We start from the raw sequence: 15,698 nt of genomic DNA on the forward strand, positions 1-15,698 counted from the left end.
GGCGATGACGGTGCTAGCCCTGTACGAGCGGACAGACAGTGCAGCTAGGTCCAGGAGAGACAGGAAAATACGGGATGCCTTGTGTGGCCACATCATTGGTTTGTGGAGGAGAGGGTTTGTGAGCGAAGTGGTGGACTTTATGAATTTGAGTTTATTTATGAGTTTATTTATGAATGCATCAAAAAATCATACATGATGCAAGATACATAGCGACTGGATTTTGCTGGCTTGGTGCAGTTGCATGAATTGTACATCTGAGACCTCATTAAAATTGCTACCTTTGAGTAGCTATTTCCTCTTAGTGTTTTCAAAGTCCACCTGCATGGGATCGCAGTACAAAAGCTGTAGTATAGCTTTCCAGCACAGGCCGGGCACCTACCACAAACTAACGCCCGAGTGCGAAAGCACAAAACAAACCCACAGTGCACACAACGAGGCAATGTGACAGTGCAGGGCAATGTCCCGTGTAATGGCATTACACGTGGTCAGTGTCCTTCCTCCCCTTCCTCTGTGCAGGCCTGGGGGTGGACTGCATTGCGGACTGCTGACCATGTGCACTTCTATGCATAGACTGGCTGAGTCCTGACCCCAAGTGGTCCGGTAACTGCAGAACGTAGTAGTGTGGGTGGATGTGAGTGGAGTGGCTGGGGCCAGGGTAGGGTTCAGGGCAGGTGCGTCCTAAAATGTGTTGATTTGATGTTTGTTGCAGTCTCTCAGAAAGGTCCCTTTGCCACTGGTGGTCTTGCTCCCTGCCATTGCTGTGTGTTCCCCACCATTTTCTCCTCTTGTTTCCAGCATATCCTCTGATACAGCTGGTTTGCACTCCAGTTCATAGAGCTGGCCTGGCCTGCTGGCAAACTCCCTTTTCAGGGCCTGGGGCACCTCATTCTGGCTCCTTTCCCTCTTGCTGCACAGGTCCAGCAGCCTCTAGCTTTCTATCAGTGGCCTGCTACGGGGTGGGAGGACATGCCTGGCAGAAGTCTCTCACTGAAAGGCAGGTTCTCCAGCTCTCCAGTCATGTCCGTGGCTCTTTCCTGCACCCACTCCAGTTTTTTCCAACATCTTTTTTTAAAATGTGTACGGCAGTATTGAATGCAGTATTCCAGTCTCAGTCTCCTATTCGAGGTAAAATCACCTCCCTACTCCTACTCAGTATTCCCCTGGTTATACATCCCAATTCATATTAATCCTTTTCGCCACAGAATTGCACTGCGGGGGCTCATGCCCAGTTGCTTGTCCACCAAAACACCTAAATCCTTTTCAGAGTCACTGCTTCTCAGGATACAGTCCCCATTCTGTAGGTATGGGCTGCATTCCGTATGACCTGTCATTTGGCTGTATTCAAATTCATCTGGTTTGGATGAGCCCAGCTTACCAAGTGATCCAGATCGATCTGTATGAATGCCCTGTCCTCATCATTATTTACAGCTCTGCCAATATTTTTATCCGCAGTGATGGACGATATTGTTGACCAGTGTTGGGCGGAGAACCAATACCTACAGAACCCCACTAGAAACATCCCTATTAAGTGACGATTCCCCACTGACGACCACCTTTTGAGATCTGTCAGTTAGTAGTTCTTAAAGCATTGCAGAGCCATTGGCCATTATCTTTCAAAACTCATGGCGATTGGGGGAGGTCCCAGATGATTGGAAAAAGGCTAATGTAGTGCCCATCTTTAAAAAAGGGAAGAAGGAGGATCCGGGGAACTACTGGCCAGTCAGCCTTACCTCAGTCCCTGGAAAAATCATGGAGCAGGTCCTCAAGGAATCAATTCTGAAGCACTTAGAGGAGAGGAAAGTGATCAGGAACAGTCAGCATGGATTCACCAAGGGCAAGTCATGCCTGACTAATCTAATTGCCTTCTATGACGAGATAACTGGCTCTGTGGATGAAGGGAAAGCAGTGGACGTGTTGTTCCTTGACTTTAGCAAAGCTTTTGACACAGTCTCCCACAGTATTCTTGCCAGCAAGTTAAAGAAGTCTGGGCTGGATGAATGGACTATAAAGGTGGATAGAAAGCTGGCTAGATTTTTGGGCTCAACGGGGAGTGATCAATGGCTCCATGTCTAGTTGGCAGCCGGTATCAAGTGGAGTGCCCCAAGGGTCGGTCCTGGGACCAGTTTTGTTCAATATCTTCAAAAATGATCTGGAGGATGGTGTGGATTGCACCCTCAGCAAGTTTGCAGATGACACTAAACTAGGAGGAGAGGTAGATACGCTGGAGGGTAGGGATAGGATACAGAGGGCCCTAGACAAATTGGAGGATTGGGCCAAAAGAAATCTGATGAGGTTCAACAAGGACAAGTGCAGAGTCCTGCACTTAGGACGGAAGAGTCCCATGCACTGCTACAGATTAGGGACCGAATGGCTCAGCAGCAGTTCTGCAGGAAAGGACCTAGAGGTGACAGTGGACAAGAAGCTGGATATGAGTCAACAGTGTGCCCTTGTTGCCAAGAAGGCCAATGGCATTTTGGGATGTATATGTCGGGGCATTGCCAGCAGATCGAGGGACTTGATCGTTCCCCTCTATTCGACATTGGTGAGGCCTCATCTGGAGTACTGTGTCCAGTTTTGGGCCCCACACTACAAGAAGGATGTGGAGAAATTGGAAAGAGTCCAGCGGAGGGCAACAAAAATGATTAGGGGACTGGAACACATGACTTATGAGGAGAGGCTGAGGGAACTGGGGATGTTTAGTCTTCAGAAGAGAAGAATGAGGGGGGATTTGATAGCTGCTTTCAACTACCTGAAAGGGGGTTCCAAAGAGGATGGATCTAGACTGTTCTCAGTGGCAGCAGATGACAGAACAAGTAGTAATGGTCTCAAGTTGCAGTGGGGGAGGTGTAGGTTGGATATTAGGAAAAACTTTTTCACTAGGAGGGTGGTGAAACACTGGAATGCGTTAGCTAGGGAGGTGGTGGAATCTCCTTCCCTAGAAGTTTTTAAGGTCAGGCTTGACAAAGCCCTGGCTGGCATGATTTAGTTGGGGATCGGTCCTGCTTTGAGCAGGGGGTTGGACTAGATGACCTCCTGAGGTCCCTTCCAACCCTGATATTCTATGATTTCAGGTGATACTGTATTGTGTGAAGTTTTCAATTACAGTGTTATATAGTACTAAGGCAAAGGCCTTACAAAAGTCTAAGTATATTACAGTGTAGTTGTAGCCATGTCTCTAAGTATATTACTGTTACCCTTGTCATGCTGTCTGGAGTGGCTCACGACCATGAGTGTCTGCCTCAGGGCAGACTGTCAGAAAACAGAGCAGACACCCCAAACTTGTGGTATGGTTTATAATTAGATTTTACCATCCCAGGACCAAATGTGAACTCCCAAAGTACTGCAGTAGTATAGTATTCTAATGAGTCACAGACAGTTCCCTTTGACACTCCAGTCTCTCTTGCCTCACAGGCAAGCTGGACTATGTGAAAAATGGTCACTTACACCAAAAATTGCACCACATTCAGGTTGCCCCCAGTCCCAAGAGATCGGTCACTTGCCCCAGGCCAGTTTGGTACTTATACCAAAGTGTTCCTTTGCTACTTACACCAAAGACGGTACTGGTAGTAAACTGTAGTAAACTAACTAAATGTTTATTAGCTAAGAAAAAGAAATGAGAGTTTTTGAGAGGTTAAAGCAGGTAAAATATATGTACAGGTGAGTCTCAGTCTGTAATTCCAAATGGCAGCAGAGATGTAGTGAGCTGCCAGTTTCCCAACAGTCTCTCAGGGCTACCCAGAATAACTCTGAGGATTTCCATCTGCTCGTTCAGTTATTCCTCTCTTTTAGAATCCAAACAGTCTGGGGATTGGGGATTGGTCCTGCTTTGAGCAGGGGGTTGGACTAGATGACCGCCTGAGGTCCCTTCCAACCCTGATATACTAGGATTCTATGATTCTGTGAACAGTCCAGAGATACAGGTTCTTTCCCTGAATCCATACTTACAGCTTCTTCTCACAGAAAACAAGCTGACAGGGTCACTATCCACATGGCCTCTTCCTTTGATGACAGACAAGTGAGTGAGGAATGCATTTAGAGTCTTTGGCCTCCAGTCGTCACACACAATGATCACTTGCCTTGAAATTAGCACTTTTATGTTAAAGTTCTTCATTTGCATTCCATGGGGCTTCTTTCTCGTTTGATGGGGTATTTAGTTATGGGGTATACACAAGTAAATGTTTACTGCTACATTATAACAGGACACAGATAAGTGAAAATAATGCATGTTAGATTACATTAGGTTTTCATGAAGTTTAAACACCAAATACATCTTATACATCTTATACATTTAACAATCACTTTGATCTATACTAATACTGTTGAGGTTACAGGGACAAACCATCCCGATGAGTCGAAAGAATAGTAAATATGGCAGGCGACCAGCTTGGCTTAATGGTGAAATCCTAGCGGATCTTAAACATAAAAAAAAAGCTTACAAGAAGTAGAAGGTTGGACATATGACCAGGGAAGAGTATAAAAATATTGCTCGGGCATGTAGGAATGTTATCAGGAGGGCCAAATCGCACCTGGAGCTGCAGCTAGCCAGAGATGTCAAGAGTAACAAGAAGGGTTTCTTCAGGTATGTTGGCAACAAGAAGAAAGCCAAGGAATGTGTGGGCCCCTTACTGAATGAGGGAGGCAACCTAGTGACAGAGGATGTGGAAAAAGCTAATGTACTCAATGCTTTTTTTGCCTCTGTTTTCACTAACAAGGTCAGCTCCCAGACTGCTGCGCTGGGCATCACAAAATGCGGAAGAGATGGCCAGCCCTCTGTGGAGATAGAGGCGGTTAGGGACTATTTAGAAAAGCTGGACGTGCACAAGTCCATGGGGCCGGACGAGTTGCATCCGAGAGTGCTGAAGGAATTGGCGGCTGTGATTGCAGAGCCACTGGCCATTATCTTTGAAAACTCGTGGCGAACCGGGGAAGTCCCGGATGACTGGAAAAAGGCTAATGTAGTGCCAATCTTTAAAAAAGGGAAGAAGGAAGATCCTGGGAACTACAGGCCAGTCAGCCTCACCTCAGTCCCTGGAAAAATCATGGAGCAGGTCCTCAAAGAATCAATCCTGAAGCACTTGCATGAGAGGAAAGTGATCAGGAACAGCCAGCATGGATTCACCAAGGGAAGGTCATGCCTGACTAATCTAATCGCCTTTTATGATGAGATTACTGGTTCTGTGGATGAAGGGAAAGCAGTGGATGTATTGTTTCTTGACTTTAGCAAAGCTTTTGACACGGTCTCCCATAGTATTCTTGTCAGCAAGTTAAGGAAGTATGGGCTGGATGAATGCACTATAAGGTGGGTAGAAAGCTGGCTAGATTGTCGGGCTCAACGGGTAGTGATCAATGGCTCCATGTCTAGTTGGCAGCCGGTATCAAGTGGAGTGCCCCAAGGGTCGGTCCTGGGGCCGGTTTTATTCAATATCTTCATAAATGATCTGGAGGATGGTGTGGATTGCACTCTCAGCAAATTTGCGGATGATACTAAACTGGGAGGAGTGGTAGATACGCTGGAGGGGAGGGATAGGATACAGAAGGACCTAGACCAATTGGAAGATTGGGCCAAAAGGAATCTGATGAGGTTCAATAAGGATAAGTGCAGGGTCCTGCACTTAGGACGGAAGAACCCAATGCACAGCTACAGACTAGGGACCGAATGGCTAGGCAGCAGTTCTGCGGAAAAGGACCTAGGGGTGACAGTGGACGAGAAGCTGGATATGAGTCAGCAGTGTGCCCTTGTTGCCAAGAAGGCCAATGGCATTTTGGGATGTATAAGTAGGGGCATAGCGAGCAGATCGAGGGACGTGATCGTTCCCCTCTATTCGACATTGGTGAGGCCTCATCTGGAGTACTGTGTCCAGTTTTGGGCCCCACACTTCAAGAAGGATGTGGATAAATTGGAGAGAGTCCAGCGAAGGGCAACAAAAATGATTAGGGGACTGGAACACATGAGTTATGAGGAGAGGCTGAGGGAGCTGGGATTGTTTAGCCTGCAGAAGAGAAGAATGAGGGGGGATTTGATAGCTGCTTTCAACTACCTGAAAGGGGGTTCCAAAGAGGATGGCTCTAGACTGTTCTCAATGGTAGCAGATGACAGAACGAGGAGTAATGGTCGCAAGTTGCAGTGGGGGAGGTTTAGATTGGATATTAGGAAAAACTTTTTCACTAAGAGGGTGGTGAAACACTGGAATGCGTTACCTAGGGAGGTGGTAGAATCTCCTTCCTTAGAGGTTTTTAAGGTCAGGCTTGACAAAGCCCTGGCTGGGATGATTTAACTGGGAATTGGTCCTGCTTTGAGCAGGGGGTTGGACTAGATGACCTTCTGGGGTCCCTTCCAACCCTGATATTCTATGATTCTATGATTCTATGATTCTAATACGTACACAAGTGAATCGGTCTGGGGCTTTGGCATGAGCTGGCACCTGGTTTGCCAACCTCACAACTCTTATCAACCGGATTCAGGTTTGCTTCACGAGAGCTATTTTCCATAAACCGTGTTGACTGACATTAATTATAGCTCCATCCTTTAATTCATTATTGACTGAATCCTGTACCAGCTTTCCATTATTTTGCCCAGGGCTGTTGTCAGGCTAACCAGACTAGTTCCCCAGACCTTCCTGCTTGCCCCTTTTAGAGACTGGCATGACTTTAACATGTTGCCAGTCTTCTGGAATTTTTCCAGTATTCCACAATTTATTAGAAATTAACACCAGTGGCACAGACATCTCCTCAGGCAACTGCTTTAGGACTCGTGGACATAAGTTATTCAGACCTATTGATTTTAAAGGGTTGATCCCTAGCAGGTGCAGTTAAGCATCGTCCTTTGGTACTAGTGACCTGGAAAGTAGTTCAGGGGATTCGAGTACATCATCCAACTTCTTTCCAAATACAGAACAGAAATATGTATGGAACACTTCTGCCTTTTCTGTATCCTTATTAACCATTTGACCATCTCCGTCTAGTAATGGGGAAATCCTATGACCTGAGTTATGCAGGCAGTCAGACTGAGTGATCACAGTGGTTCTTCTGACCTTAAAATCTGTTAATCTAGGTCAATACCATTGTTAGGATTTCTTTTGCTCCTGATCTACTTAAAAAATCTCCTTCTTGTCCGTGGCCCTGCCAGCTTTGGATTTTTCCTTGATCAGTTTTCCCTTATCAATTTGCTCTCCTCCATTTCTTCTAATGTATATTGATTGCTGTCTGCTTCTCCTTTTTTCCATTTGTTATAAAACTGCCTTCACTTCTCCTCCCAACCAGGATGGGCTTTTAAGCAAAATTGTCTTGAGCTTCAAATTAAAAGTCTGGTACTGATGTTTAACCTGCTCCTGTTCCCCCTCCAGCAATATGCCGATACCCTTTGGGGATGCATGAAGGGACCATCCGAGATGAAGACATTACAGCCTCCAGTCAGTGGTATGACTCCACAGGACCCCAGTATGCACGGTGAGTTAATCCCTTGCAAAAGCAATCCAATCGCACTCTAAAACATATAAAATTGGACTGAAAATCTTTTAGCCTAAGATGAAACCCTGTTTCCCTAATATCAGCCTTATTAAAACTCACTGCCTACGTAGGTGACTATATTCCATACTGTAGTCACATAAAGATAGAGCATAAATAGGTGAACAGAGGACTTGTGATTTTCTGGTGGACACGGGCAATGCCTCTGGGAGCCTGTGTTTCAGGTTGACTGTTGCAGACAATTTGGTTGAAACTGTGAACCACACAAAGTCACTTATGCAGCTGGGTCTTTTAGCATCATCAATCAATGGGGAACATTCGCAATTTGTAGCACAGAAGTCCTACCGCCTCTTTGGCTGTTTCTGGATGTCCAGGTAAGCAGCAGTGACCAGGAGGGCTTTTATTCATCTTTGCTTGGCAAGTAGATGGTCACGTTTCCTTTAGTAGAACTTTTTCACTGTTACCCAGCCCCCCCCAGAAAGGGTGGCTGCTTACTTAGCAGAGTCTTGCATTCAGAGCATATTACATCTGCATTCCATAAACAGCAGTTCCTACAATGGAAGTGCTGGTTATTACTGCTAAAGCCTTCTCTGTTCCGAGCTGTCTACCGCTCTCTGCTCCAGCCCGGCAGTTGAGACCAGTGGGAATTGTGTGCAGTGTAGTTGTATCTGTGTTGATCCCAGAATATTAGAGAGAAAGGTGGGTGATGGAATATCTTTCATGTTCAATGAAGGTTGTTCTAATCCCATTTTTTTAAACCATCAGAATGCCTTAAAATCTGGGAAATATACAGTGAAGGAATTGTCAAATCCATTCCTTTCTCTGTCGATAAATATTTCAATCTTTTTCAGCGGTACCACATTTTCATTTTTGCAGCCTGTAAAAAGACTGATGGCTTACAACGTATTTCCAGCCTTACCCCTGAATTACTGCTGTTGGTCTGTGGATAATTGTGACAGTCTGTACCCCTGTGTTCACCCCTTTTTCAAGACGGCGATACATTTTGTGCAAAGTGTGCATTGAAATGTCAGAGTCTCCAGTGGGCTGGCTGGAGACAGTCAAAGAAGGGCTCCAGTTTGTTGTTGTCTGTTTGCGTATTTGTGGGGAGGGAAGTAAAAACAGTAAAGCATAAAAATGAGCAGCAATGGCACGACTGCACAGGTAGAGCGGGCCAGACTGGAGGCAGCGGAAGAAGAGAGAGAACACCAGCACCAGATGTGGCAGGCGGAAGTGAGACCGAAAGAAACAGCTGCTGTGCTGGAAGCTGAAAAGCCAAAAGAAGAAAGAGAAGAAGCCACCCATAGGAGAGCTATGGAGCCGAAGGAAAGGAAGCTGAAGTCCATAAATGAGCCAGGAGGCTAGGGGACAAAGGGGCTGAGGAGAAAGAGAAAAAATACAATCTGGAACTCTTAGAAAAACATGGAAAGATCCCAGAGTCACTGACATCTCCCTACACTGAAGGAATCCACAGCTGGCACCAGCTGTGTCCTGCTTCCAAAGAGAATAGACTGCATTGAAGAGTACTGCACCACTTTTGAAAAGCTATGTGAAGTTCATACGATTCCTGTGGACAAGAGAGTCCCCACACCGATTGCAAAACTGTCTGGTAAAGCTTTGAATGTATTTAATGAAATGCCAATTCGGGAAGCTTTGATATCTTCTAAATTTGAGGAAACTGTTAGACAAAGGTTCCAAATTACTCCTGAAGTGTATAGGGTGAAATTTAGAGATCTTAAAAGGAGTGCTGGCATGAGTCATAGTAGATATGTTTATAAGATGTGTGACCTAATAAGAAAACGGGTAAAAGGAAAAGGGGCCGAGGATTATGACCGATTGCTTGATCTCATTGCCCAAGAACATTTCTTGAGGACATGCTCAGATGATGTAAAAACTTGCCTGTGGTGTAACTCTGTAAAATCTGTAGCAGAGATGGCTATGCTGGCTGATGCCTTTGTGCAAGCCCAGATCTCCCTTAGGCGCAAGCCACAGAAGGAGGGGCACAAACCCGGTCGAAAGGCGGGATCCTGTTTTCCCCAGTGGTTAGGAGCCTAAGCACTCACTCCTGCAGAATCATTCCTCTCCTGGTAATCCTCACCAGAAATCTCCTGTGGAAGGGGAGGACCCAAGAAGGTGTTACCAGTGTCACTCTACTGAGCACCAGAAAAATCAGTGCCCTAAGCTGAACGAAATTGAGCCCCAGCCAATCCATGTTAATGCAGCTGTCGTCAGCACAAAAGCCCCAGAGGCACCTACAGTTTGCTTGACTAGTTTTGTGGGGGCTGGCCCTGCCGAGCCAAATATGGAATTTATTATGGTTGTCAAGATCAATAACAGAGAGCGCACAGAGTGGAGAGACTCTGGTGTACAGATTTCTCTGGTTCCGCGGAGTGTGATCCAAGAGAGTGACGTGTTACCTGGCCTAATGGCAGAGCTTATGGTAGGGGAGGATCTGGGAGTCCTGCACTTTTAGTGAAAGTGCACGCGGAGTGGAGGGTTTAGAAGGTGATTTGATTGTAGGGGTGGTGGACAATATCCCCGTTGAAATACTGGTTGGGAATGATATTTGGCATATGTCTAAGGCTGTTAATGTGGTAATCCGCAGCAAAGGGAATATTGTGCTGGGATCACAGAGGAGAGTAATAACGTCCCAGAAACTGAGGAGATAGAGAAAGTCTCCGGCTCCTCTGCAGCAGAAGGATCCAGGGTGATTCCAGGTGTGACAGCTGGTATAATATTATTTGCATTGTGGGTGGTAGCAAGGTTAGGGTATGTTCAGTCGTGCCTCTCTAGTGTCTTTAGCAAAAGGAATGATTAAGGATAGGAGCACCAAAATACTGAAATGGTAGATACATGAATTAATATAAAGAATTAAAGGAAGATAATATAATTTATGCCAATCAACATGAGTTTATGGGAAATAGAGGCTGTCAAACTAACTTGATATCTTTTTGAAGAGATGACAAGTTTTGGTTAGTAAAGATAATAGTGTTGATGTAATACACTTTGATTTCTGTAAGGCATTTGACCTGGTCCCACACAAGATTTTGATTAAAAAACTAGAACAATCCAACATTAATATGGAACACATTAAATACATTAAAAACTGGCTAACTAACAGGTTTCAGAATATACTTATAAACAGGAAATCATCATCAAGCAAGTTTGTTTCTAATGGGGTCCCACAGGGATCAGTTCTTGGCCTTGTGCTACTTTTATGATTTTTATCAATGACCAGGGAGAAAACAAAATCATTATTGATCATGTTTGCAGATGATACAAAGATTGGGGGGAGGGGATTGCTAAATAACAAAGAGTACAGGTTACTAATGCACAGCAGTTTGGATCACTTGGTAAGCTGGGCACAAGCAAACAATATACCTTTTAATATGACTAAATGTAAATGTATGCATCTAGGAACAAAGGATGTGGGCCATTCTGACACGATGCAGGACTCCGTCCTGGGAAGCAATGACTCTGAAAGAGATTTGGGGATCCTGGTCAATAATCAGCTGAACATGAGCTTCCAGTGCAACACTGTGGCCCAAAGGACTAATGTGAGCCTTGAATGCATAAATAGGAGACTAAATTCCGGCTGGAGCAGAGAGGTTATTTTAGCTCTTTGTTGGCACTAGTGCGACTGCTGCTGGAATCCTGTGTCCAGTTCTGGTGTCCACAATTCAAGAAGGATGGTTATAAATTGGAGCGGCTTCAGAGAAGAGCCTTGAGAATAATTAAAGGATTAGAAAACCCGCCTCATAGTGATAGACTCAAGGAGATTAATCTATTTAATTGGAGAAAGAGAAGGTTAAGGGGTGATTTGATCACAGTTTATAAGTGTTGGGAGCAAAGGCGTATTTAGGCCTCACAGAAGCTTGTCCTGATTCAGCAGTTTTGTAGCTCAGCTTAAGTAATGTTGTGCATTTGTAAAAAATTGCAGAGTAATCAATGTGGGGTTGTTTGTTTGTTTTGAGCGGGGGGTTGGAGGGAGGATAAAGTAACCCTAAAACTACAAGAAACTGGTGTGAGTGAGGATAAAACCTGCACTGACGTACCCTGAGATGATGGCAAGAGTTGTTAGTGGTTCAACGTAGTTTCCTGCACTAGATATCTATAATGGGTTTTGGAGTCTGCCTGTACATGGGATTCATGGTATACATTTGCCTTTACTTTTGAGAAAGAGCAAGTTTGCCTGGACAGAGCTTCCACAGGATTCCATAATAGCCCAGCCATTTTCCATACCCACATGGAACAGGCAGCTGAAGGTCTGGCCTGGGCCGATCATGTTGTATGCTATGTGGTATTATTCACACCAGCAACAGGGAGATCTGCTTGCTGGCCCTGAGGGAAGTCCTTACACGTTTACTGGAGGCTCGTTTAAAGGTTATTCCCACTAAATTCCAACTGGGGCAGCAAAAGGGTACGTTTTTCAGTGTCACACCGGAGGCAGGAGGTAGGTCCCTAGAGCAGGATAAGGTTAGGGTGATACTATCCCTACCCATCCCTATTGCCATGACAGGATTTTGCAGAGAATTCATTCCAGACTATGTGGAGTTGGCTGCCCCGTCGCAGGACCTGTTGTGTAAATCCCAGGAGTGGTCCTGACACACACACACTCACTCTCTCACGCGTGCGCGCAATGAATGCCCTTTAAAATCAATTAGCAAGAGCCCTGGTCTTGGCAGTCCCATCTTCCGATCAGGACTTTAAGTTGTACCCAGTGGACAAGCACAGGATTTTGATGGCAGCTTTTACCCAGGAACACCCTGGGAAGGACAGACCTACTATGACTGCAGGGCCCTGGACGGCAGTACAATGAGTGTGAAGAGAGAGTGTGGTGCACACATTGGGCTCTTTAGAAATGTTGTTATAGTCTGGGTGGTAGGAGACTCCAGCTGTCACATCATATAGAAGACAGCTGTCAGCTAATGTGGGTAGTTCTGGGACTGAACTGATGATCTCCAGAGCTCACAACATGCATATTTACAGCTTGTGCCAGCTTTGAGCCAGAGCTGTCACAGATTCTCCTCCTCAGTGTATTGGGCACAGAAGGGGACACACAACACTCATGCTCACCAGTGGGTCACAACAAGCAAAATGTGCAACTGGGGAGTCTCACCACAATTTACAGATTATCCCCTCCCTCCCTCCTCCGGGATAAAACTTGTGGCCAGGGTATGTCTCCGCTGCAAGCAAAGGTGTGAGTGTGGCACAGATAGACACACCATCATTAGCTTTAATCTAGCTAGCCTGGGTAACAAGCTGTATAGATGTTGGTGACACGGGGTAGCAACCAGAGTTTGTACCCAGGATCCCTGGAGGGCTTGTACTCTGATAACTAGCCTGTGCCACTACATCAGCACAGCTATTCTCTGGGCTAGCAAGACAAAAGCTAACAGAGGTCTGCCTACCACGACACCTTCACTTTGCAGCACACCCTAAGGGCAGGATTTCACCCGGGTCGGCGGGTAGTGATCAATCTATCAGGGATCGCTCCCCGTCGACTCTGGATCTCCTGCTCCCGAGAGGCGGAAGCGGAGTCGACCGGGGAGCAGCAGCGGTTGACTCGCCACAGTCCTCATGGCCAGGTAGGTCGACGGAAGATACGCTGACTTCAGCTACGCTATTCGCTATTCGCGTAGCTGAAGTCAGCGTATCTTAGGTCGACCCCCCCACAGTGTAGACCGGGGCTAAGAGTTCCTCATCACAGCCCTGTCATCCACCCACAAAGGTCAGCAGCACAGTTTGACCATTCAGCCTTCTCATTGGTAGCTTAGGGCCTTACCATTTGAACCACAGGAACAGATGCTGGCCCTGTTCTAGACCAGCCACTGAAGGAAGAGTTGACACACACTTTCCCTGTGGGTAACACAGCTGTTTACTAGTCAGCACGAGCAGAAGGGGTATCAGGGACCCTGGATTCTGTCCTTCACTCTGGGAGAGGAGTGTGTTTTTTAGTGGTGAGAGATAGGGTAACCAAAACCGGCTTAGCCGTTCTGAAAAGCAGTGTGGAGCAGTGGATAAGAATGGGGGTTGTCACATTAGAGAGCTGGGTCTGTGGGGACCTCCCATTAGCTCTCTATTAACTCATTTATCAAATGAAAAGGGTGGGGATGTTCAACAGGTCTCCCCTGACTGCTTGCAAGGTTGGTGGTCCTGGCTGTAGTGAAAAATAAGGCAGTGAGGTTCACAGGAATTTAAACACCTCTTGGAAGCACGTTCTCCTCTTTCCCAGCTCAGAGAATGGTCACCTTGGCTGCACAGGTATTCGGTGGGTCTCGGCTGGGTTCTCATGCTGTGTCAGGTTCATCGTCAAGCTTGTCAGGTTCAGCTTGGCACAGCAACGTTCAGCTATGGGTCTGAAATGCTGTCCAGACAAACTCTCCCAGTGTATCACGGATATTGTAGGAATCATCACATGAGGAGCAACAATGCGGCCAAAGGACAGGGCCTGTCCCAGGGTGCTTTAGATTTCTTTACAAAAGGGGGACAAAAAAGTGAGACGATACAGTGAAAAAATCGCCACTTCAATTCATTTTTATTAAACATAAGCAATTCAGGGCTCACATTTGATATTCTGTACTTTGGCTTTTTGCCATTTCAATAAGATTTTTACAAAATAAAGGTTTAAAGCTCCTTTTAAACTGAAGTCTGCGACGCACCCTGAAGTACAGTGTAGCTCTTGCTGCCACACAAGTCAAGGGGAGACGCAGTGATAGAATCCACGTATCGGAGGTGGGGTGTCAGTTACTTTAACCAGCTATCGTCCTGCACACTTCAACTTTTGCAGCGACTGAGGCAGACCCATCCACCTGTGCGGTCCTCGTTTGCTACACAGCCCTGAGCACCATCCAGCCTGTCTATTGTGCATTTCCTACCTTTGGAGGTTTTGACTCTGCAGCCGTATGGCATGTCTTAGTGTATAGGCCTGTTTGTTAGCCTGATATAGAATTTTGGGTTTGACTTATGATATTCTTATATCCTTACTGATGTGTGAACAAAGACATTATGTGTTGCTTCTGCCCACAAAGCAGATGGGGTGAAAAGAGATAAGAGATGGAACTAAAGTGTTTTGGGTATGGTGGGAGTGTATGAGCATACCCTGGAAGGCTGCCTGGCGCCTCTCTCAAGCCAAGGTCAAGTGATCAGTTATTGAGCTGTAGTTCACGAAAGCTTATGCTCAAATAAATTGGTTAGTCTCTAAGGTGCCACAAGTACTCCTGTTCTTTATAAGAAACACTAAACGCCAAAGAAAAGCCTGGCTTTGGCCAGAAGACAATCTCACTCCTTACCGCTCCCATGGGATGCAAAAGAGGTGGGAGGAAGATCCCAGACTCACAACCCTCCAAAATGGAACATGACCATTAGTTGTAAGGCAGGGGTCCCCAACGTGGTGCCCGCGGGTGCAATGGCGCCCGCCGGGGCAGTTGTGTGCGCCCGCAGGACACCACGCCGCCAAAATGCCACCACCGAGTGCGGCCACTTGAGAACTGCCCGCCGAAATGCCGATGAGAAGCGTTGCCATTTCTCAGCGGTATTTCGGCGGCAAGGCTTCTTTCCACTGCCGCATTTCGGTGGCGGGCTGTTTGTCACCCGCCACTGTCTGTTGGGAATAGCAATGTGCTATTCTCACAGAAAGGTTGGGGACCATTGTTGTAAGGGGTATGACTAGGGGCATGCATTGCAGGTATATTTGGGCTGCTAAGAAGGAGGATGTGGGAATGGGAAATGGGGACACAGGCAAGGCTCTGCGGCGTCAGAGCTGGGAAGGGGGACACAGGGTAAATGTTCTGCGGCATCAGAGCTGGGAACGGAACACTGGGGAACAAATTCTGCTGGCATGTAGCGCTATGGATGTATTTGTTTGGAACTAACCCCAATAAACATCACATTGCCTGCACTTTGGACTTCTGGTCTTCTGCTTTCTGTCTGCATGACCAGAACCAGGGGAAGGGGTGAACGGAAAGCCCTCTGACAGCATGCTTTTACCGTAGGCTTTTTGTTTGTTTTAGTATCATAGCATATATCTATATATTCAGTGCAATTTACAGATGAAAAGCTGACATGAAGTCTTAGGTCTCTTCTACACAGGCACTTAAAGCATTGTCAACCCCCGTGCTGCTGAACTCGTTGGAGGCTGGGGGTACCAAATATGTCAGTGTAAACAAGGCGTGCTAGCAATAAGTTATGCCAAAGTGACTGTCAGCTGTTGGGGCACTTGTTCATCTCTTGCCTCA

At 46.3% G+C, this 15,698-nt stretch overlaps 1 protein-coding gene across 5 annotated transcripts in view; it reads left to right on the plus strand.

Moving 5' to 3' along the window:
- The window catches only part of LOC140899145 (discoidin domain-containing receptor 2), a 158,698-nt gene that overhangs the window by 77,634 nt on the left and 65,366 nt on the right, over window positions 1-15,698 (plus strand). For all 5 annotated transcript variants that reach the window (XR_012155234.1, XR_012155235.1, XM_073314065.2 and 2 more), the window contains exon 3: window positions 7,344-7,446. Coding sequence is in view for 3 of the 5 variants with exons in the window: in XM_073314065.2 (XP_073170166.1) it covers window positions 7,344-7,446 (103 nt within the window). In the remaining 2 variants the exon portion in view is untranslated. The remainder of the gene's footprint in view (window positions 1-7,343; window positions 7,447-15,698) is intronic.

Source organism: Lepidochelys kempii, chromosome 16, assembly GCF_965140285.1.
Source record: "Lepidochelys kempii isolate rLepKem1 chromosome 16, rLepKem1.hap1, whole genome shotgun sequence".
NCBI classification, from domain to species: Eukaryota; Metazoa; Chordata; order Testudines; family Cheloniidae; genus Lepidochelys; species Lepidochelys kempii.